Consider the following 25,892-nt stretch of genomic DNA (forward strand, 5'->3'; position numbering starts at 1 on the left):
TGCCAAAATATTGTTTAAAATCATTAAACCTAATTTTCATAGTGTTTATATTCTTTTACGATTAATTGGGTTACAATAGTATATTGATACGTGAAGACTACTTTTTCCTTAGTGCAAATCGATCATTTGATTGATGTAGTTGATTTGTGAATATCATCCATTTCCGATGTGATGAACATCTTTTGTTGTCAGCGCTTTGTGAAAACAGTCTATTCAATTGTGCGAATATAATATATTCCCCTATCAGTGGGTCTATTCTATGCTTATCGACCGCTAAAGTGATAAAGTGAAAAATATTATCAAACTTAGGGTAGGTTTGTATCAAAATATTAGCACTTATTGTAACAATTACACGAAGCCGGTTTTTATTGTTGCAATAAGTGCGATATTTTAACAGCAGCAAGATAGGTGCTGTTAAAATATAGCACTTATTGCAACAATAAAAACCGGCTTCGTGTAATTGTTACAATAAGTGCTAATATTTTGATACAAACCTACCCTAAGTTTGATAATATTTTTCACTTTATCACTTTAGCGGTCGATAAGCATAGAATAGACCCACAGAAGTACTCAGTCACGTTAATAGATGACAGTACGGTCACATACAAAAATGGAATGACACAAGGCCAGTTCAATAACCAATCAGAGCTCACTCATGATCCAGCCAATCAACAGTCGAGCTGCCAGACTATTTGTCACTGATATCATGTTATTATTTTCAAATTTCATGTTAATTCTTCATGATATTTTCAAAACAAAAGAAATCGTGCAATATTTTTCGAGTTGATAGAGCAGCTGATAAAATAAATTAATGGGTAAGTCTACTTTTATTAAAATATTATGTTTATATTATACGCTTGTATGTCCCTTGAAAAAATTTTTACCCATTGTAATTTTCACGTTTGCAAATGTACCAACGTACATATAAATAAATTTTACTTACAAAGAAGTTTATGTTTTAGTAAATTACGTATATATTTACTAACGTATATAGTATTACGTATTATAAAATGAATATATTATTATTATTCGCGCATTCCTACGAAAGTGGAAATGGCGACCATTGTCATTTTATTTTTTGATCTTAGGTAAGATCGATTTGATATACATAAAAAGGATTTCAAGTTATACACGTTTATATTTTTATAAAAATAGATGTTTTTTAACTATGAATTAGTCAAAAATCTCTTAGGTTCAGCTTAGAAAACTTAATAAACAAAATTTTAATAATAAATATGACCATAAAATATAATATGTAATAATAAGTTGGGGTCCTGCGATAAATTCACATTTTCTTACATTTGTTTACAATTATTGTGAGTTATATCTTTGACTTTCTTTCTTTTTAATGTTTTCAGATACATATTTATTAATTAATACAATGATTTGAGTTTTTCCATCTCCACCCGTCATGTATATTCAGCCTCTATGCCGATATTGCGCTATAAACGTGTCAGAATGAAAAGATTTTAGTGCCACACTACCTTGTCTGGACGCTGGAGTTTGCTCCTATTTCTATCATAGTAATTGTAAACTTTATTTTCGTAATCAGGAAATATCATCCTTTCAAAGATATCCGGATTCATTTCTTTATAAGGTTCGGCATTTGAGGGGCTTAGAAACATAAAACAGCAGTTTCCATTATCGTGAAATGTTGGCAAGTCATTGAAAATATATCCCTCTCATGTATAAATTCTGAATATTTAAATTTTATAATACTTTTTTTAGAAATTTACATATAAAAGAGAATTTTTAATGACTTGCCAACATATTTTAAAAGTAGAACGTGCCGTTTTTGTTCCTCGAGACTTCATTTTGATCCACATATCAATATAGTACGGATGCACATATTTTAATTCAAGATACCTACATTATAAATTCTAATAATAATTACAGCTCATCATAACATCCGTTGAAAATAATTGTAATGTATTTTTTTTTCGTGTAATACAGATATTTTCAGAATAAGTCCATGAAAAAAGATACAATATATTTCATAAAATAAATTAGGATAAACGGAGATTCGTAATATCCCACTATACGTTCCCTAATTTTTCTTATATTGTTCCGTATACCGACGGAAATTTTTTTCTTTGTTTATATATCGTCGTTGTTTTGTAAAAAGGGCGAATTAACCAAAATGCTACTTTACAGGAGGAGGATTTTTAACTTTTGACATTTATTTGTTTTTTACCTGTATATGATTATAAATATCTAACAAGTTTATAATAAAGCTTAGAAAGAATTCCGTCATTATAATAGGTATTATTATATAATATTTTAAAAGGCCTAATATGTCACATTTGCTTTTTATTTCGTAATTTTAATTAATTTAAATTTAGTCGATTATCGTTTTTAAGTACTTTCCGGTGGAGATAAAAATTCGCCGTTTTTTACACAACAAAGCTAGTGGGGTACATATTGTATTTTCATTAAAATCTCGATTTCACCAAAATGGTTGATTCGCCCTTTTTACAAAACACCGACGATATTATTGTATGTATGTATATTTCAAAAAAATGTGCTTACGCCATTACGTACCACGTACAGCAAATTTATACTTGTTGGGCGGTGAAAAACCTATTCGCAAAAGTACTTATGATTACATAAGAGTATGTAGGACATATTCTTCCGCTACTAAAAAAGTGCATGCTGGATATAATAACAAAATGGTGGGATAGAGGTCGATAGAAATGCGGTGCAATACAATGCACAAGACCAAAATTAGTGGAATGAGTTTGTTTAAACATTTAACCAGCAGTGAATGGATTGCGGTTAATTATTATTATCCTAGTTTATTCATTGCCATTCTGGTAAATACAGTGATGATCAAGATTTGGCATTGCATATCGTAGATAATAAATAACAATAATGATTATTAATATTGTTCTGTCTCACCTATAGAACGAAACTATTTCAAACACCAACTTATATTTATTGTATACCTATATTTTCCACATATTATTTATTTATTTATAAAAAAGAGTATTACGGCATTACAGCTATTGGCCAATGCGCCATAATACATAATAAATACAAAATTATAAAAATATCTTAATTACAAATAACAACTAATATAACAAGAAAGTGGAAAAGATAGCATGTGTAAATATTAAAGAAATATGATAATATATACAATTATAAATTTAACCTATTTAATACGTCCACAAACATTATATAGTTAATAAAAAAAATTAACCTTTATGGTGCCATCAAATAAGCTAATTGCACGATAAATATAAAGACAGCAATACTTCTGCAATAAATCATTTTAGCTAAATAGAAAAAGTATCTAGGAAATTTCTACCATTTTTCAGGTAAATTCTCTTTTTTTAAATTTCAATGTACTGCTTGATAATAATAAGGTATATTGATACCTTGATAGAAAACATGTGCATGGATTTAAAAATGTCTTTCTTGTAGAGAGCTTTGTGATTTAAAATGTATCCTTTATGTATGTTATACTGCTTAAAGCGGAAAATGGAAAATTTAAAATAGATCGTATCGGCAGCTCGTATGCGTTCAATATACGAGGCGTGGATTTCCAGTAATGTATGAAACAAAGTAAGAAGCTCGCAGCTGAAAACGTAAATGGCTCTAGAGCAATCAATAACTTCATCCATTGTCACAAAAATAGATAAAACATCAAACGCAATGGGCTGAAACGTGCAGTCATTATTTTGTTTGTTCGACAAAACAATGCTAATTATACGAATTTCTTTGACAACAAACCTGTCAGAGTATTCTATTGCTTTCAATGTAGGTTATAGATATGCCGCCGTCAAAAAAGGCAGATACAAAAATTATTATTAATGAGAATATTTATAACATACCTAATATTTTTTTTGACATAGGATTTTATAAATCAAACTAATGTTTTTTTTTATAATGAACCATGCCCATCACCATTCATAAAGTAATAATTAAATTAATTTCTAACTAAAATTTGGATGTAGGTACGTTAAAATTTTTAAATAATTATATATTTTATAAAATCATAGTTTGGATGCATTTTTTTAGTTTTATTTTACCATAAATAATTGAAAAGTATAAATCAAAAAAGTTTCATTATGAAAAATTCAACTTGTATTACAAATTTGTGAAAGGAAATCGAATATTTTGGGAAAGGTCCGTATTCGATGGTGTGAAAATTTGGAATGAACCGATTCCTCTCGCGAGAGGGGGTTTATACCCCTACGAGCTTTTATATTCATTTGTTTATCGTTTTTATTGGAACGACCAGCTATTTTATTTTCAAATTTCCAGTACGCGCCTAATAAAAGTATTTTGTATGGTATGAATTTTCCGATAAACTTTTTATTCGCCTATGCATTGCTTTTCTGCTTTGTCCATGATACGTTTAGCAGTTGCTACCATTACCGCATCTTGAAGTCCTCTCCTGGATAGTAAACGACGTGAGCTGAAATCCCACACGGTCCCTACTTTTATATATTTGGTGAGTTTCATTGCATTTGCATTTTACTTCGAGTTTGACATTCTTATTGCTCATTGTTCGTAAAATTAGGTCGGTTTTCTTCCTATTAATGTAATTGCTAAATAGCTCTAGTAAAATACGAGTCATTCTACAGTGAAATTGAGTTTATGACTTTCGATTCCTGTTCATATACTTCAAATTTATTCTAAATAATAATATATCATTATTCTTTTCCCAGAATTCACGTTTCAGCATCATCGTAAATTAGTATACCAAAATGTTAAATATTTTAAAATACATTGGGATTATTAATTACTATTATCGTAAAGGTGGTATTGAATACATAGCACCTTACATGTGGTTCGTACTGCCATTTAATGTTTCATTTTTAAATAGCCTTAAATACATAATATCTATCTATTTTCGATAAATCATGATCTTACTAAAGTAAAAAATAACCTTTCTCCGTATTTTTAATATTATTGCATTTTCGCCATCAATTTTGATTGACATCGGCCGGTAGCTGAGATAAACCCGAGAAATGATAAATGGCACATTATAATATAATATTATCATAGTTATCCATACTTATAATAAATAAATTAATATATTATCAGATGTATTATTGCAATAGTCTTGCATTCTCTCTACATAAATAAATTCGTCAGCGGAAACGAAAGATTTTGTAAGTGTAATATGATAAATTATTCAAAAGGATCTTGCAGAAGTCACATTATAAATTAACTAGATAGGTACCTCTACTTGCTAATACAAACGATGATAATAATAATATAACGATGTTACTTGTAGTTTACTGGCCTCTATATTTGATTAGTTTGTTCTAGCGTTGGTAACGTTAAAATGGATCGAATCCTCGATAAATAATTCGATAATAAACAGTATTTCATCTGAATTAACAGAGTGCGCTAAACATATATGAATTCTCCTCGATACAATAATAACACGGGATTACTTATTTGGCATGCCAAATAGGATGTACATATTGAAAATCAGTGATCGAATTGTAAATTTTATCAAACCATCATAATTAGTATTCGTACAACTACTATAATAATAATTTCATCAATTCATCATTAAAAAATAAGATAATCAAATAAGTCTTACCAGATCTCCCAAAGTCTGCTGATATCCAACAGTGAGAGCGCCAAGGTAGTTAACATGGTCGTAACTTCCTTTGTGGAAGCACACGCAGAACAGGCGATGGAGAAAATGGCACATGGGAGATCTCTGGACTCTTACTGATACTGTTACATCTAAAATCAAATACATATTCAATAAACATTAGTTTATTTTCAATTTTTCCAGCAACGCTAAGAAAATCCATGAACATTACACGTACGGGTTACAGGTACGTACTTTTTCGTCTACCAGTGTGGAGTAGGCAGGGCCTCGAAATGGACCGGAACGCACCGGAGCGCCGTTCCTGTTCGTGAAATCGATAAAATTGTCTCTCCATCTCGTGGATAAAATAATTTGACTGTCTTTTTATGAAATACACATAAAATTTGATAAATATGTAGATATCTTCAGAAAACTGTCGAGCGCTCCGGTTCGTAAACTTTTCCATTTCGAGCGCTTGGAGTAGGTACTAGCAAAGGTCTACTTTACACTATTTTAATTTCCGACATACCTATTAAACTCAATCGTTTTTAGCGAATTACTTGCAAGTTTAAAAAAAATCATATACACCCTTCTACGTGTGCATGTTTCAATTATTGTAAAGACATTGGACATTCTTCTTACCTATAACTGGCACAACATTGATGAAAGCTCTTGGTAAGTTTTCTTGGAGATAGTCGAGACCTCTTTGAATATGTTTTGTGTACGCTTCAGGAGAAGCTAAATCCTTCCTGAAGCATTCTACCGAACATAAGTCATTAGCTCCAAAGAATACGGTGATCATCTTCCAATCGTTTTGAAAATTGATGTTCCTATTTCTCTTCATTCTTCTCACCAATTCCTAAGAATAAAAAAGGCATCGCTTATTATCTTTGTATATTACTGTATGTATTTATACAGAAGTCCATATTTGTAGAAATAATTATACGAATTATGCAATTCGAGAATCCATGAGGCAAACAAAATACTCACTGACATTGTACAAGATGGACGAACAATTTTATTAGGACTAAAATGTTGAAAATTTGAGGTAGGTTAAGTAACTTTAAATAGACGTAGAAATATATATTTTAATTTTAATTATCATTCTAATTACAACGCACTTTTTAATGCACCCTTTTAGGCATCATTAGAGAGGGATGCAAGACCAGTCAATGCGCTCCCCAAAGACATTTACTGTATAAAATTCTTCATGTTTTTTTTTTGTTTTTTCTTCTTCTCTCCTGTGAGAGTAATATTTGTTATAATGTAAATTTCATGTTGTAAACGTCTTAAATTTTGATTTTTTACGTCCACAATACTTTGTTTTCTTAAATAAATAAATAATTATATTTAGCAAAATTTTATCGTGTGATTCCTTAGGTATTAAACAATTTTGACTATAGAATGAACGGTGCATACTAACGTTTAATATTATGTACAACATTTGTTAGCAATTTTAGAATGATTTAGTATGGTTGCGCCTGAACATGCAATTAACGTTTTGATTTTATTTATTATAATCATACTAGTATTTTCAATATTACACATTTGCATAACATGTGAATTATGATTATATATCCTGTAAAAATGGAAACCATTTTTATTTTTCATTAAATATATCTCAAAATATGATAATAATAAATGATAATAATATTTTCTACAAATAAACTAGCAACCTAACCTTTTTTTACAATTATCAACAATATATTAATTTAGGCTATATATAAGAAATATTTCTTAACGTCATTGTTTATTACTACTTTTCTGAATTAATTTCCAATTTGACGAATTCTATTGATTCAATAATATTATTGTAATCGTGAGAAATGAACTTAATTTATTTATATATTCAAACCGTTAACCGATTATCTGGCTTGAAATAGTAAACTGATGGGAATTAAATTAATAAATGAAAGATTAAGACATCAAATTAATGAACAATACATATTAAAGATTAGTCGTTATTAAACTCTCAATATAAATATTACGTTTTGTTTGCAAAGAATTTTACAAAAAATACATCTTTTATATCTTAAAAATACGAATTTTATGAAATATGTATTTGGTTCCAGATCATGGACCTAATAGGTTACGACGTGACTATCAACCATTTCTCTTTTTTAAATCTGTTGATAAATCTCTTAAAACGGTAAGACATAAATTAAATAAAATATATATTTTAAATTAAAAATAATTGTGGCAAATCAATATAATATAATAATTATTATAAAATGAAATTCAATATAAATATTTTTTGTGAGCATTGATACTGCAAATAAATAAAAAAAATATTTGTAAATGTGTAAGTACGCTGACCAGTGTAATAAAAGCATTGACTAGTACGTACTTGCATAATCATCTATTTCGATGTATATATCGCAGAGTGAAGATAATAAATTAATTTTACTTTTGCCCGTGACCATCGTAATGTTCTTTCACATATCAAAAGAACTAGGTCTTGGACGAATGTCTTCATTTTTTATCTATTCTATTTTTTATTCATTTACTGAGTAGGTACTCGCAATCACTCATATTCATAGCACAACTTAATGTCTATTAATTATTATGAGCGAAACGTTTCATACAAAAACTTTAATAAATTTCGTAATAGTCTAAATTAAATACCAAATAATTTTATTTACTCTTCAGGTACAAGTATTACATTGATTGCATTTATTTCTTAAATTGTGTTAAGATGATTTAAACGAACGTATCTGATCATTAAAATAATTCATAATATTATAAGTTCCAATTTCGTTATATTCATTACGCAGCAACTAGGGATTCCAATTCCGGGATACCGAATCTCGTGATCCCGGGATCCCGAGCTATTTTCGATACCTATGAATCCCGGGATTGATAAACATAATCCCGAAACTTTTGAGATTTATTTTTTTATCTATTTTTATGGAAAATAAAATAAAAACGAAAATATGACAGAAAAAATACTTTTAATAACAAATAACTACATTAGAAATGAACTGAGTTTGAAGTTGCCGATTCATTTTATTTTTTCACATAAATTAATAAAATTGAGAAAGATTACAAAAAAACAATGCTTCGCACTATTAACAAAGTAATTCCACCATGATCTCATACATTTTACGGCAGTTTTATATTTGGCTGACTAATTAAATTTATGAAGCAAAAAGGCCATAAGTAGGTACACCATGATTTGCTTTAATATTTTAAATCTCGCTAACCCATTCATTAAGTCTTTACTATCAGAAACAGCAATCTCATATTAAATTCACATTATTATTTATATTACAATATTATTTACTCCATTAAACTTATGTATTTCCAAGATTGAACGTATACAATATTAAAAATAAATGTCTAAAATAGTATAATACTAATAGTATTATACTAGATTTATTTTTGACCGATTTTATCAATGTTATTTGTAAATATAAAAAAATTATATTAACAATGGAAAAAAATGCCAATCCCGGGACCAGTCCCGGGATCCCGGGATTGTCAAATATTAATCCCGAAATCCCGGGATCAAAATTTCGGCTCGGGATTGGATTCCCTAGCAGCAACTATTAAAATTTCAATTTATTTTATGTACCTATCAATAATAATGGTAGAATTAATATTTAGATCTCTTCACTTAGGAAATATAATATAAAAATCCTGTCTTATTATGGCGACTCTCGATTCTTATTAATTACTAGCTGACCCGGCAAACGTTGTTCTGCCATATAAATTATTTCTAGTGAATATTTTGGTTGTTAAATAAAAAATAACGTATGTATCGTAAGTGTGTGTGGATGGGATATATGACAGAAAGAGGAATAGAGCGCTGTAGACCATGACCGCCGATAAAAACAAAAAAACATCAACCATTCATTTTCTCAATTCAAAATGAGTAATGATGTTCATAATGAATGAATTACCTGTGACAGGATCTCGTTGTTTAATGTTTATGCAATATTCGTCTTGTCCCTTCCAGAAAATTAGCGGATATTGGAGAACGTCAAATGAACGGTGTGTGTCAGCGATGAACTCCAGATTATTGTTTCTTCTTCGAATCACGATTTCTCGCGTCGATGTGCGGTCGCCAACCATGATTCCAGCAATGTCGTCAACAACAGGCGCATTGAATCGAAGCACGTGCTCTCCAGCTGGTGTTTTATCAGGATTGATGACAATAGCGTGATTGTCACTATGCAATTTGTGCCTGTGTGCTTTGAAGAATTTCATTAATTCATTGTGCTCATTCAACAGGGCGTCCAGTTCGCCGACGATGCGCCTGGCATTAGGCGATTTGAGGCTATTGTAGCCGCAACGTACATCCACATGATTGATGTCCTCACCGCCCATGAAGTGGATTTGTAAAAATTTATGTGGTTCGTTTGGTATTGGCAGCAATTAGCCTACTTTGTGGTATAATTGGCCTTTGATTTTGAACATAGAATGGAATTGTTGACCATTTGCCGCAGTATTGTGAACTATTTCTGTTGCTCCGAACGAAGTCTTTTGGAAGCATGAATTGAATGTGCGAATGGACTTCAGGAACAGGTTTGAATCTGGAACCATGCCGATGAGCAAGCCGTTCAATGGTTCTGGTGGTATCTCAATTTCTAGTAGTTGCACTTTTCCTGATGCACAACACATCCCGGATGACTCATGTTTAAATTTGAGAGCATGACAATGGGGACATTCTTTGTCCATAGCACCAATCATTACTTTCGAATGAGCGGAATATTCAATATCTGGCTCGTACTCGAATGCGAGACGAAGGAACGAAGCGGATGTAAATGTTCGATGTACTTGTTGGCATTGTCGGTCATTTGCTCTGCGTGTGGTAACTACGAACCGGCGCGCTTGGCTCCGTTACAATTGTCGTTGTTGATTTCGTTCAGCTCGTGCCTCTTGTGATTGGGATGCACGCAATTGCAACATGCTTACACGCACGTTTTTGTTATCTTGTTGGATTTGTTCGTCTGTTCTTTCTGCTCTACTATTTTGAATGTTTGTTGCTTTATTCGTTCGACGGCCCAAATGGCCCCCCTTGCGTCTTGATGGCATTGTGCACTGTAATACACGCACATAAAAATAGATAAACTAAAATAAATCGTACAAAATTTTGCACGCACTGCGTTGTGATATGCCGAATGAAATGTCAAAATGACGCGACGTTTCTCTTGAATTCTTCTCGGACGTAGCGCCATCTGTCATTCAACAACATAAATAATTTCGTTCTGTTTGAAATACGAACGACGGTTAAATTTGTTCATACAAAAATAATAAAATCGCGATTTAAAAATGGGAGGGTGGAGGTAGGAGAGTGAAAATTTGGGGTTATAAGTATTTTTTGATGCAAAATGATAAAAAAAATACAAAAAGAAATTTTCAAAAAAATAAAAGAAAAAATTTTCTGGATAGAGATACCCTAATCACCTAGCGGTATGAAATATACTTGTTGACCTATTCTCATACCTAACAAATATACATTAAAAAAAATCATAAAAATCGGTCGAGCCATTTCGGAGGAGTTCGACCACAAACATCGTGACACGAGATTTTTATATATATAGAGATAATAAAAAAAGAGTAGAATTCAATAATAAATACATTTTAATATTAAGTACAAACATAATAACATTATGTTATATAATATTATATACGTAATATCGTCAATAGTATTGAAACGATTCTGCTTGTGTTTTTTTTTTGTTTTTTTATTAATTTGTAATAAAAGCATCAGCTTTATTGTAATGACAGTGTAGTCAATGCTATTGTAGCGAATTGGAAACCTATTTTATTCATACTGGCAATACTTCACATTATAGCAACTAGGAACAACGTCGATTATCTACAACAGGGCGCGTTACCTACTTCATTTGTAGACTTCGAAACAAGCACTCGTATTATCATTCATTACATTTAATTAATTAATTACGTTTGCTATATTCTCTATTATTATCTACATTCTCACCTACACTAGCCGAGCGAGGCCGAACGCGAGAGTGTAGTAGGGGCGCTCGGCCCCCTAGTTAACAATTAATAGTACCTATCAGGTAAACTGTAAAGTCTCGCCGAGTGGTTCGACGAAACGTCTAGGCGAGAATGTGATACGGTGTGATACGGCATTATAATATTATACTCATGCATCTGATTAATATATTATACCTACTTATATTGGAAAAATAAGTGTAGTGATATTTGGGATGTAAATAAATATCCAATACTATAATACTTAATAAAATTATAAAACAATAAAATGAATCACTAAATTAGTTACATATTCGGCGGATACAATTTTTTAGAAAAAAAAAACGATAAAAACACTTTGTGTAAAAATTAGGTGGTATTACTTTTTTATTAATAGCATTATCACTATCACCTACGTAATTCAGAAATAAGCGTAAGATCTCATTTTTTTCAAAAATCTAATTGCCTCCAATTATATTATGCACGTGTTGTTTTTCTGGTGTAATTAAAATTCAGGTTAGATTGTATGATCAATGTAATGGGACTGAACCGCCCCAAAAAGAGGTTTCTTGCCAGTCGAATAGTATGTTTTATAATAAATCGACCCAAGACTCAAATAATAATATCTAAAAATGTTCAGATTATTTCTTTGGACAGATCATACAAATAATCATTATTTAAATACACCATCAATATTGACGAAAATCATGCATGCAACATTATTATAATAAATTAGAATAACTTATTTTATATTAAACCCAATAACCTAATTAACCTAAGTGAGCGCCTAAAAATAATGAATCAATAAAAATACAAATATTAATTATATTCTGTCCATCGCAAATTTATAGACATATACAAATATTTCAAATGTCTAGAAAATCTGGATTTAATTTTATATATTAATAATTGTTAGCTTAAGACTAGACCGCTGCATAAAATATCCTGCACTACTCGGATCACTGAATCTTTTTTGTCAATAAGAAGATTGGGGGATACATGTTAACCAAATTTCAGCTACCTACCTCGAATGGCGACTACATCAATTTTTTTCTCTAACAACGAGAATGGGCTAATAAATACTGGAAATAGGTTTATTATTCTCACCTTAGCCTGCATGAGCGCATCCATCGCTGACGAGACCGGGAAGCCGATGTTTAGATTGGAGTTTGGATTTCTGAACTCTCCTACTCCAGTCGAGAATCCTGTGAGCTGAGGATTATACTCCCGCAGGATATTTGGTAACGTCATAGTATCTCTCCATGTTGAGTCACCACCTGGAGACAAACGGAAATAATCTTATAATCATTTATCACCAATGATTTAAAAAAAAACCATTTTTTTAACATATTGAACTTTCTGTAGTTTTCCTATCATAGTACTTTTTGTTTTTACAACCCCAATAAATTGCACATTTATGAATCTCTTCACAGTGTATAATATAACAATTAATATATCAGATGTTTACTTTACTTTCATATATTTAGGCTTCGACTATAAAATATGAAAAGATTTTCTTCAACATGTTTGCGTGTCACCAAGTTATACTTTATAAGAGGGATGGCCAGTGCGTCGATCGCGAAAGTATTTTTGGTCGATTGCAGACATAATAATAATATTGTACTATTTCTTGTTCAAATGAGTCAAAACTACTTGATGTTCCAGCTTTTAAAATCCGCTAGTTCTTATCTCTTCTCTTACATACATTATCGAGAAATACACTCATGCGATGAACACAAGTGATGAGAACTTGAAAGAAATTCTACAGGAAAACATTAATAAAATAAATAATGTAAATTCCTATCCTTGCAATTTGACTAGTCGGTAGATTACACGGATATTGCACAAATATGCGTTTTTATTCGATTGGTTTTTAAATACATGTTTGCTTCAGAAGAATTATTAACAGTTTTACCAATGGAGGAACGGTCCAAAAGAGAAGACATTTAAGTCAAATATTAATCATACTCGATTCCCTATTCATAAGCTAGTATCGGTAACGACTGATGGAGTTCCTGTTATGGTTGGGAATCGTGTTGGGCTTATTACTTTATGTAAAAATAAGGCAATAGTACCCACTTTTATCAGTTATCATTGCATTATACACCAGCAGGCATGGCTCCCACAAGGGGGGGTCTGACAGGGCTCTAGCCTGAGGGAAGCCCGTCGTAGCTGGTCGACCAGTTAAGTAAGAAAAACACAAGCCACAAATTTTTTCGAATAGTAAAATAGTCGCCTGTGGCGCTATTTTCCATATACATGGCTGTGCGATGCAATTTGATGTGATATGATTATTGATGTAATTAAATGATAATTCATATTGTATAGAATTTGTTTTAAGTATGTTTCCTGATGAAGGGTTGCATCTTGGTTACAACAAAATTTCTAATATTCGATATACAGGTAAATTGTGTAATTATGTCGAAATTACAGTTAATGTATACCTACTTATTTTTTTTAGAATTGAAAGACATAATAATATTACTTAAGTACCTATATTACTGTCGTTAATTCGATGTTTCTGTATCGTTATTTTTATATGTATAAAATATCTTCTATCAATCTATAAAATATATTTTCAAAATAGGTACATATTTGAATTATAAAAAAATGGAGTTTTATTGTTCTCGCATGATACATATAATTACAAGTGATATCAGTCGATCGCCATAAATAATTTTTTCAACTAGTTGATCTTAGAAAACAAAAGTGTGGCCACCCCTGCTTTATACAAACTAGTCACAATCCTAAACACTTCACAGTTATGTTTTGTGATAAATTAATATAAAAAATATACATCGCTCTCGTTTGGAAAACTGTCATAGATTCTTTCTTTCAAACTCTTAAAGACTAATTATCAGTATTTATAAACAATCAAGACAAGATGCCTTATAATCATGACAGTTGAAATAAAATTGTCTATAATTACCGAACATATTATGTAGGTGTAAATTAAAATTGATCGTGATGTGATATCACGACATTTGAAATTATTTATATATAAATAGGTACTATTATCAAATATGAGTACTCAAGAGACATTAAACTTATATAAATACCTATATTATAAATAATTTGGTTTAGAAAATTATTATTAACACATTTGTGTAAAAACATGATTTTTCGATATTTGGCAATATAGGTACCTAATACTATTATTTACCGATTACGAAATAATATATGTAGATACATTCCTAACTAAGTACATTATTATAAAGTCATATAGTTTTACATGTCATTAAATGCATATTATAAATCTTTTTTTATTCAAATATGCCTGTAGGTAATTCACATTTTAATGGACTTTTGATCATTACTCTCAATGCTGAATGAAGAAAAAAAAATACCGCACCTTGACAATAAAAGTACCCACCCACCTACCTATTTTGACACCAATTTATCGAATTTATAAACATATAATAATTATTTTTCAATTCGGCTTAAACGAGGGGCGGATGACTCGGCGGTTTCAATCTACATACAATTAAATAATGATTTAGGGACTGTTTTCATCTACAACTATATGCATATTAATTCATAATAATGTTCAAATCAAATCAAAACAAATACATTTATTTTACATAATATAGGTACTGAACATAACAAATTATAAATTCAAACCGTTCACGACATGACATAAAATAAGTGTTTTTTTTTAACTCATTCACTGCGGACCAGTTATTTAATTACAACATTTAAATCACATGCTAATTTTTTTTAGAATTATTAAAAACCATTTCCTTGGTTTTTCGTACAAGGTGGTTGTTAGTAATTTTGAACATGATAATTATATCTAATGGCCATCGAATGCCAATAAAAGCATAGATAAATGCGAGTTAATAATACTATAAATAAGAAAATAACAAAAGAAATAAAATAAAATAACAAAAATAAAAGTAGATTGAAGCACACAGGGTTAACTATTGATAGACCCTATCTTAAAAACTTATAAAACAACGTCCACCTAAATTCACCCTCAAATAAGTGGAATATATCAATATCCGAAGCGATTTCATTAAACGTGGTTATTCATACATAGGACACGTACTTAACCGATTGTTACTTAGCATAGTAAAAATGAGCTCTACATTTTAGTGTAGATACTGGAAATCTTCCATCAATGTTTTTAACATTTATTTACTTACGAAAAATGCTCACTAGATAATATTTACTTAACCATAATTAGTGGCACTCTTCAGATCTAAACATGGTTCAAAACCATCATGTGACTTTACGAGAACTTCGACCCATGGCTGTAGCATCCGATATTATGCCACTTTGCTACTCGTCTACAGTGATGTTGCATTCCAGCGTTGGATAAGAATATCTACATGTATATAAATTTTGCTATTATTTTCATAAAAAGATGACTGTATTATAAACAGCTGATTTTGTCCTGACGCATACTGATTGGCAAGTATTCAAGTATTTGTTTCTCAATATAGTCGAATATTTGTGGTGCCTGCTCCTGCGCCTGACTCATTTATCTAACATCAAAATATAATTAGTAGGATATAAATTATAGGAAATTGTCTCTTGTTTATTTTACAACAACTAATTCTATCATAAAGTACAAAAGATAAGAGTTTTAATCATAACACTCTTTAAAAGAATTTATTTCCCGTCTTTATAGCCAATAACGGCGCGAGTATCATAGTAAAAATTCAAAAAGAGCACCCCAAAATACATAAAAGTATATAAACTCCCGCGAAATATAAATTATACCGATTCACATAACTATGCAGTTATCTTACTATCTTGGTCATACACATACGTAGGTACTTGTATACAGTGTGTTTTCATTATTTACCGCATTCAGTAGAGTTTACAATATCAATAAACATAATGAATAATAATTTTATTACTTTCACGATTTTTCACATGCAATATTTTGTGAAGAGAGTAACCTACAGAGGTCGGCAATGCAGCACCGGCATAGATAGTTTCCTCGTTTGACTTTTACTTAGAGTAATACACCGTTTACTAACACATGCATGGATTTAATTTTGAGAGTACGTATTATCGCAGCCACAATAAGAAAATGCACGTGTAAACACATATTATCATGCAAGTTGCAAGATAATATGCATGGATAAAAAAAGTTCTGTGGCTTCTAAATTTTCACACGATAATTGAAATTTGTGCGATATCTGCAGTACAACTACACAGTAGAACAGAGCATTTTGACGTTTACCAATTTTCACAACCGGACAACAACGTGTTTCGCTTACGCTTGAAGATTTATATAGGAGAGACAGTCACCACGCGAAAGACCACACGATCAAGACCAATGCACCATTTGTTATTTCCAATACGTGTAGAATAATGTTAGATGTTTTTAATTTTTAGGAGAAAATTCCTATTTTGATTATCAAAAAAAAAATGTGTAGTTTTCGTCCTTCTTCCATAGGTTTCATATTTTATCAATCTGCTTAATTCTTTCCCATCGGGAATACTCTGACAACAACATTATTTTAATAAATCTCACTTACAACAAATAAGATCCGGAATGATAAAAATACAAAGATGTCAGATTTAATCATTTCTATCACACCGCAGTAAAAATGGATTAATTCATTAGCTTTTACGTAAGTAAACGCAAAACTCAAAATAGAGAAATTTACAAACGTACTTAGGAAAAAGGGATTGGCTAAACTCCAATAGGTTTCTTGCATATTATATATTAATTGAGCGCAATAAATTTTTCTGTAGATAGGTACTCGTTTGTACTCACTACGTTTTAATGTTTGTTAACAAAACTCTCTTAATAAGTTGTTATAATTTTGAATCCTTTTTTCGATTAGTGTAAATATGGTATTTTAATTTAATACCTATTGTTGTTTAATTTAATAAAACGCAAATTGTTTTTGTAGTGGCGGACGAAACCGGTCCTAATTTATTGATTAAAAGTGGAATAAGTACAACAAAAAAAATGCGTTTTATTAAATTAAACAACAATACAATGCAGTCCACCATGAATTTACAGTTAACAAAATAAAAGAAATTTAATATCTAAACTATTAAAAAATTGACGCCGACGATAATACAAAAGTTACCGATACCTGATCAGTAACACATACATAGACGCGACGCATACATAGATAATACTATGAGGTTCATTGAATTACGTGTTTTTGCTCATCTCAATCTTATTAAGTACTATTCATAATATAATTATTTAATTGCCCAACAGAGTGTTTTCTCAGACAGATTGCACTTCCGACTTTGCATATGAGCGCAAATTGAATGCAAGTATTATAAGTCAGCTACTTAGAACATACGGAGATAGTAATTATTCATAACAACATCTGCAATAACGGGGAAGCTTCATTTATTTAGGTTAGCAACGTCGATGAAATAAATTTCTAAAAGATGAACTTAGCTGATAATACAAGTTTATTAATATACTAATTTTATTATAAATCGGAAATGTGTTGTAATACACTTCGAAGCATTTCGAGAAGGACGTGTATCAAATACCGTGTACAGAAATTTTTACATACATACTATGCCGTTGTCGATATCACAGTCTCATATCTCGATAATATCTCATTGAGATCAAATTTGTGTATAAATAATACTTAAAAAATACGTAATAAAAACCACTAGAATACAATGGAAAGACAGAATAAATAGCTATACAGTGACGACCATAAGTAAAGTGTCACCTTTAAGCAGACTTAGAATGTCCCCTTTCATTTTTAGTTACAAATTGTTCCCTTAAACAGATAAACACACATAAATCTTTAAACTGACATACGCATCTAAACTCTAAAGCATTTTCATGAAACCTAATCTCAAACAGTGGTGGTTTTTAGGTACGTGGAAGCCTGATGCGCTGATAGATTTGGAGGCATCCTTGTGAAAATTTTGCCATTACAATACAACAATATATGATTTTTTTATAATTAGATAATTTTTTAAACTAAGATGTTGATACTTTCTTATTAAGTGATTGCATCGTCTGCTTCATTGAAAACCTCCACTGCTCTCAAAAGTTGTAATATTTGTATTCATTCCTTCATTCTCCGCCGTTTATAATGTGCCGCCTGTACACAACGCATGACCTACCTACCGCCACGGGATGTCACTGTGGAATCATTCCGTTTTTTTTTATTAAAATGTAATTTAGAACCATGAGATTTAGTGTTTTTCTTGCCAAATCTAGCATTTTGCGATAAACATCTATCTAGCTTGCAAAAGACGCATCTGGCTTGTAGTGTTTTTACTAGCGTCTTTTGATGCCTCCAACAGCTTTAAATTTGACGCTAAAAATGCTAGACATTTAGTTTATTTATTTTCATGCGCATTAAATATATGACTATCGGATACTTAATGCAGGTAGGTCGGTATCTATTTTAGTGAGAAATAAAACACTATGAAACAATTCCATGCATTATTTAATATTTTTTGTATATTATTATTCAGAATCTCCGCGTATATAAATAATAATTTAGCAATTATTCATCTAAAAGGTACGTTATTTAATTATCTATGCCTTTCCCACAAGAAAGAAGCTCTCGTCTTCAAACATGATACAAAACTCGAACGCGTTGACATAATATAGGTATTTGTTGTCAATTTTCTAAATATATTTCTGTTAAAATGTGTTATTTTTACACGTATCAACATTTTTTAGATTTTTGCACTTTTTTCGATAGGTATTGACTTCGTTCTTGGTAGAATAAGTAAATTTACTTGCAATTTTATTTTCAAAAATTCTAGAATTTTTCCCTGCCAAATAGCTTGTTTTCATACCCCGTCTAGTTTTTTTTTGTCAACGACAGTTGGCAACACTACATGAGATTATAACACTCTGACTATGAACATTTTCTATTTGGCTGGGCAGTCGGCTCGGCCCTGAATTCAGTATTAACAAAAAAAAATATTTTTCGCCAAAATTATTGGTAGTACCCAATACTACATAGTAAATTAATCGTTATGATTTACGATTATTTTTGTATCATAAATTAAAAAAAAATATTTCCATAACAGAAATATCCAAAGCGATTGGTTTATCGACTTTCAACTCTGAACTCGGAAACAATTATATTCAATTGTTTACCAATATGGTTAATAATCTTTAACCCCATTATTATGAATATTTTTATACGAAAAAGGAAGCAAATTATTATTTAAAGCTACGTAATAACATTGACAAAAAATATTATTATCAATACTGGATTGAAGGCCACGATAAAATATTATTTAAATGTCGAAAATGTATCGTTACTTTCCACCACGTGTACTAACCAATTCTTTTCTTCAGCTATAAACTATAAATAAAAATATATTTTTTGCATTGGCAACATTGAATGCTTTGTTGGCAAATAAAAAAAATGGCAGCCTACTGTCGATATCTTGTTTGATTTAATATAATTTGTCATATTATTCTAAGTACTTATGTTATTGTATATCCTGGACATTTCAGTGTATTCCATTCACAACTATGCTTTTATTGTAATGCTTTTATCACAAAAGTTTTGAAAATCGCCTCTTATTTGTTACGCCATGGTATATCTACGTCTAAAAGGGTGTGAAAACGTGGCAGGTGGTGGTAGAAATGCACAGGGTTCTTTGTTTTTCTTTTATGGTTGTGACACTAATGCAATGCGTTGTTATTTCAATTCAGTCTCTCGCAAATAAATCTAAGAGAGTAAGTGTTAGGCTTACTACAAATCAATATATAATGCAAAATGTAACCTAACCTAACCTAACTTAACCTGAGGATTACGAAAAACCTTTTTTCTTTAACAACCTTAAGTTGTTCTACATAATATGTACCTGTGCAATAGTAAAATAAGGCCAATACCATTATCTCCTCTCTGTGCACATTTTGCATAATATCTTGCACTATACAATAAAATTATCTTAATCCAATAATATTTAAATACAATAACCATGCAAGCTACTTTTGAAACTAAATTTATCTGGGGAACTAAATCTTCATTATGTATAATTACATATTCAATAAAAAATCACTTGAAAATGTTCAATGAAGTAGACGAAGCTGGTCCTTAGTATTATTAATTTACTATAATAATATATTGTGATTTATTTTACGCGATACAATATTATTTTCACCAATAATCGACAGGAAATAAGTGAAAAATACATATTTTTTTACAGAACAATAGGTAATCTTAAATAATGTCAACATTGTGTCCAATTGTCGAAAGTCCTATCTTTATATTTGCTTATAACTATATTGTATAACAAAAATAATTAATTTTTAATACAAGCAAGTAAAATTTTCGACATTTTGAAGGAGTTAAGTTTATGGAAAAAGTGAATAAAAATAATTATTTGGTACTTTACTAAAATTCCCAAAGAGCACCCTAACAAATATGGCTAACTGGGATGTACCAATGACATACCTATAGCGTTCGTAACTCATGAGCGATAGTTTGGCAAATACTGGCCAAAATTATCATTTTTTTATAATATTTAGGCTCTACCTTTATAGAAGAGTATTTTATTTTTTATTGTTAGCGGAAAGGTCATGAGTGATATGACTTTGTTTACCACTTCCTCAAATAAATCTTTTTTTAATCATCCTGGAATTAGAATTATCATTTTATTTTGTCGTACATGATTTCGGAGTTAAATAATAATTAGTGTTAATCTAGTGCCATTGTTTTGTTTTGACGGTTTGCAAAAAAATGTAAAACATAGTAAACTATTACACTGGCTAAGATGACTTATTAACAAGCGGAAACGCGTGCTTTGTATATTCTAATAGGTATTATCTTAAAAAAATATGTCATAATACCATTGTAATAAACACCATAGATCACATTCTAAATAAACACGTATTTTATCTACATAAAATGCCTTAATTCAGTTTTTTAGGATCCGGGTCAAAGGTAGAGATTCTTCTTTAAGGTAGAATCTTCTGTGGTTTCCCTCTAAAAATCATTGGATTAAGTGCCAATATTTTTATCACTCTCATTTTAGAGTTTGTATGATAATTAGAGGTTTCAAAGTGTCTTTTTAGTCTCATTTTCATTTTTTTAGGCTCTATCTCAATATAATAATATTGTCTTTAACATTTTTAGTCAGAACTTTGTTGGTTTATTCAAGTTTTAGGAATAATAATATGAAGCACATTGAGATGATATTTTAAAAACATCACCTTTTTCCACACAATTTGTGGTATTTCTAGCAGTATTCATGTATTATACTAGTACAAAGTATCGCACTCTCTGCCGGCATCCGGAAGACATAACGTCCCAGCCACGTAAAGCGTCTCTTCGTGAGAACTCAAGTACTCTTTTTGCGCCACGAACCTCCGAGTAAATAATGTTACGTGTATCCAGGAGGAGCTTTTTGACTTTTCCCTTATAGTCAATCTTGCGCATTTAATTTTTTTCCGATTAACTCAAAACAAATAAATTCTACCTTAAAATAAGACATAACAGGGTTAACAATATTTATAACACTCAACAGAAACAAAGATCTAATTGTGAGATTTTTGAAAGCTTAAATAAAGGTTTATAAAAAAATGGCAATCATTTTGAATACAATGCTTTTTTATCGTTAAAAAATCATGTCGTTAATGAATATTACGATGTCACATATATTTTACCGCTGGTTAGAAATAAACACTAACAGTTTTTAATTCATTATACATATTATTTACATTATAATAGCTAATTAATTTACCAAAATAACATTTTATAATTCTTTCCGCTTTTTAACTTCAAAATTTGTACACGTTAGTAATTTAAGTACTTACTTACTTCTGTTAATCGCAAACACTCGGACAGTGTCAAATTCGTTGACCCGGAATATTTAAATCTCTTAAATTTGGTAACGAACCTAATAATAATGTTTTCAGAATTACTGATGCGATTATTAAAAAAAAAAAAAGTGAGTAAGTAGGTAGCCGCTTGTCCTCAATAAATTGTTCTAAATTTATGATTGACTCATCCCACGTATCTAAAAAAAATATATACATCATTATTTAATTAGCAAATATGTAATTGAAATACGTTCACTTTTAAAATTTTATATGAGAAAGAATATAATAAGTATTATTTTTTATTGACATCTTTTTATTTGTCTGATACTTTGAGCTCCTATATTTTTAAGTACTTACTAAGTATTAATACCCCACTGTTCCTAAAGTAGTTCTGTTGAATTGAATAAAGAGACAGTTTGATTTTATTTAAAACTGGCGCATTTTTAACAAGACGTTTTGTCGAATGTATAAAGCAGTGTCGAAATAAATCCGACCGTAAACGAAGTACCTGTTATCAAGTACTCACCCTTGGATTCGAAAGTAGAGACAGCAATGAGATACCCTCGAAATCAACCAACGCACGATTAGTTAACTTAATTTTTCACAGCTGTATTATAGTTTGACACTAAAACGTTAAAATAATTATGTGTCGTATGCAGAAATTTATTTTATCAAAACAATCAAAATTTCATGTATTTATTTAACAAATCCGGGATTGGAAATACTAATCCCGGATATAAGATATTTCGTTGTCAGATTACAACTCTTATTCATACTGACGTAAGTCGGTTGTTTTTGATGATTTCGCAACATCTTACTATAAACTAGTGCGTTGTGATTCAAAGAATAAAATACATCGTATCCAATAAATTTCTGAGAACTGGTTTATTCATCAAATTTATCATGGGAGTGAAAGTGAGTATGATCATTTGGTGATTCGAATGGTCAATATATCAAATATATTAGTAATATGTATTGTCTATACTAAATTAATCTTATTAGAGTAGCCCATCATTTTAAATTTAAGTTAGTATCTTTAGAATTATTTTCAAATGTGTTAATCTTGCCCATTTTTTAATAATAAAATGCCTAATTCTTGTCAAATTTGGGATCACAGAGATTATCAATATAATTTTTTATCGTAAATATTTCGCTTTAATAATGTCAATATAAATTATACTGATGGTTTTATAAATGCGTTTAAAAATTAATAAATGTAAAAAATCTTAACACCGCTATTTTATGTAATAAAAATACTTTATGCAGTCATCAAATGTTTAAAATAAATATAAAGGATAATAAGGCTTCAAAATTATATAAATAGATTATCTACAACGTTTAAGGTATGTCCAGGATCATGCTTTTAAAATAGAACAAAAGCTCCATTTTGACCTACGCTGAGCATGTCCCCCCATAAGGCATACATGCTGTATGACTCTGATGTGCTACGTTGTCTGAATCTTACCACAATCACGAATTGGGGGACTCGTTCAAGCTTCACTTATTATAATATAATATATTATAGTAATTATTATAATATACATATCTGATTTAGTTTAAACACACGCTATATTTGCGTAGATTAAAGTCAGGAAGCTCATCGAAAATAACGTTTTGGCCCTAGAATCTCTCTAAACTGGCTAAAACTCAGGTCTACATTCTTTTTCAACGATAGACGTGGAAGTGATGTCCAAAATCATCGCCGATATCCAATAAAAGTTATGGCACAGAAATGGTTGGTTCACAATAACTATGGATTAAGTCTAATTTTCATAAAATTCGATTTTTTTTTTGTTTCAGTTGGCTTGATAAAACAGATTTCTATATTGCGTGTTAATATCACAATTGTAGCTCTACAATTTTCCACATAATTGGCAATAACAGTATTGATAAGACATCCAATTGAATGGGAATCATGTCCATTTTGACAGTTCCTTCAGCAGTAAAAAAGAATATTAATTTGCTAATATTAATAAAGCCTGAATGCCCTGAATATACTTTATGTTTCGACTATTTATTTAAATTATTGATCCATGTACTACCAAAAAATAGTAAGTATTATACAGTGAAAACATTCCTTGATTTTACAAAAGGAGTTTTAACTTTAGAACCAAATATTTCAGGATCTATTTTGATGGACTTGATCCATAATTATTGTAAACCACCCAAATATTAATAAGCCTTCATAATAAACTTGTCAATAACTTTATTTCAAAACAAACATTATCCACGTTTATCTTGTACATATGTAACCACATATTTCAAAATAATATCCAATACTATACTATTACTATAATATACTTTACTATTTACATTTAACTTCTTTTTATACGGTTAAATATGTGGTTAACGTGATATGGTTAACAGCGCATGAATGAGAATTATTGTGACGTTACGAGTATATTACGCACGTCTAATAGACAATCGTAATAATATTATCATTATATTGTGGCATTATGCCATATAGGTAGTATTAAACATTTATATTATAACTGACAACTGTGAGATAACAAAATTAGCTCAAAATATTGACAGTTATTTTCTACTTGTATATCAAAATTATTTCAAGGTTATGAAATTTTTCTTGTCATTTATTATTATATTCACAAAGTTTCCAAAGTTCTTTCTGTGTGTATCGTATTGAGGGACTGAAAGCTCTGGGACACGTCAAGTGACAACTAGATTGTGTATGTTAGTCTGACATGGTACACATAATATTCATATTTATTTATACGCGGATTTATTTTATACTCAAAGTTAGAAGTGTAAAAACTGGTCACGGTATATTTTAATTGTTCATTAAAGAGCACAACTAAGACAAGTGCAGAATATATTATACTATATTTAAGCTAAACGGTCTTCTTGCGTAAGAATGGTTTGACTTATATATATTATATAAGTCTGGTATATACATCAGCATGCAGACATTGATTAAAAACTGTTTCCAAAGGTTTTTTTTTATATATACACCCATTTGAGTATTCCACCGTGGATGATCAACGTGTATAAATGATGCAGTGACAAACAAACAAGTATAGGCACGTTTGCAGGTTTTATACATTTTCACTGGTAGTAGCAATACGTAATCTTGTAGTGTTGTTTTGATTAAATCGCGCAAATTTATACAATGTAAACTATTTAAACTGCATTTAATTTTCCAGTGATATTTTTTGTGTAAACAAACGGTTTATAAAAATATGTGTTCACATGCATTTGCATAGGGGTAACAGCTTACAAACAATTGTATAATTTGTTTGCGAAAATATGACTGTAGGTAATACCTAGCTATCAGTTGCGAAGTATGTAGGTAGGCTGTTGAGATCCGACATAAATAGCGCACACTAAACTTTGACAGTCAAACGTATTTCTTTTCATTGAACTACAATGACGTGTAGATACTCGTTCTTCTTCTTCTTTCTCGGCACTACATCCCGGGGCGGGATTTGGCCTCCTCTACAATTGTCCTCCACACGCTCCTTTCCCTGGCTGCTCCTCTCGAGTCTCCAGCCCCCCCCCCCATCTTTCTCCAGTCCTCTTCGATACAGTCAGCCCACCTCTTCTTTGGTCTGCCCCTAGACCGTTTCCACTGTGGGATCCACTAGGCCATGATTTTTGGCGTCCTGTGCTCAGGCATTCTCTCAACCTGTC

The 25,892-nt window shown here is 30.5% G+C and overlaps 1 protein-coding gene across 2 annotated transcripts in view; it reads right to left on the bottom strand.

The window, feature by feature from the left end:
* LOC147079247 (phospholipase B1, membrane-associated-like) overlaps positions 1-25,892 on the bottom strand; it is a 204,212-nt gene that overhangs the window by 89,537 nt on the left and 88,783 nt on the right. For both annotated transcript variants that reach the window (XM_085954866.1, XM_085954876.1), the window contains 3 exons: positions 12,608-12,777; positions 6,200-6,416; positions 5,561-5,709 (listed from right to left, as the gene is read on the bottom strand). In XM_085954866.1, coding sequence (XP_085810992.1) covers positions 5,561-5,709; positions 6,200-6,416; positions 12,608-12,777 — 536 coding nt within the window. The remainder of the gene's footprint in view (positions 1-5,560; positions 5,710-6,199; positions 6,417-12,607; positions 12,778-25,892) is intronic.

Source organism: Rhyacophila brunnea, unplaced genomic scaffold, assembly GCF_057557595.1.
Source record: "Rhyacophila brunnea isolate RB1 unplaced genomic scaffold, BYU_Rbru_1.0 scaffold_10, whole genome shotgun sequence".
Taxonomy (NCBI): domain Eukaryota; kingdom Metazoa; phylum Arthropoda; class Insecta; order Trichoptera; family Rhyacophilidae; genus Rhyacophila; species Rhyacophila brunnea.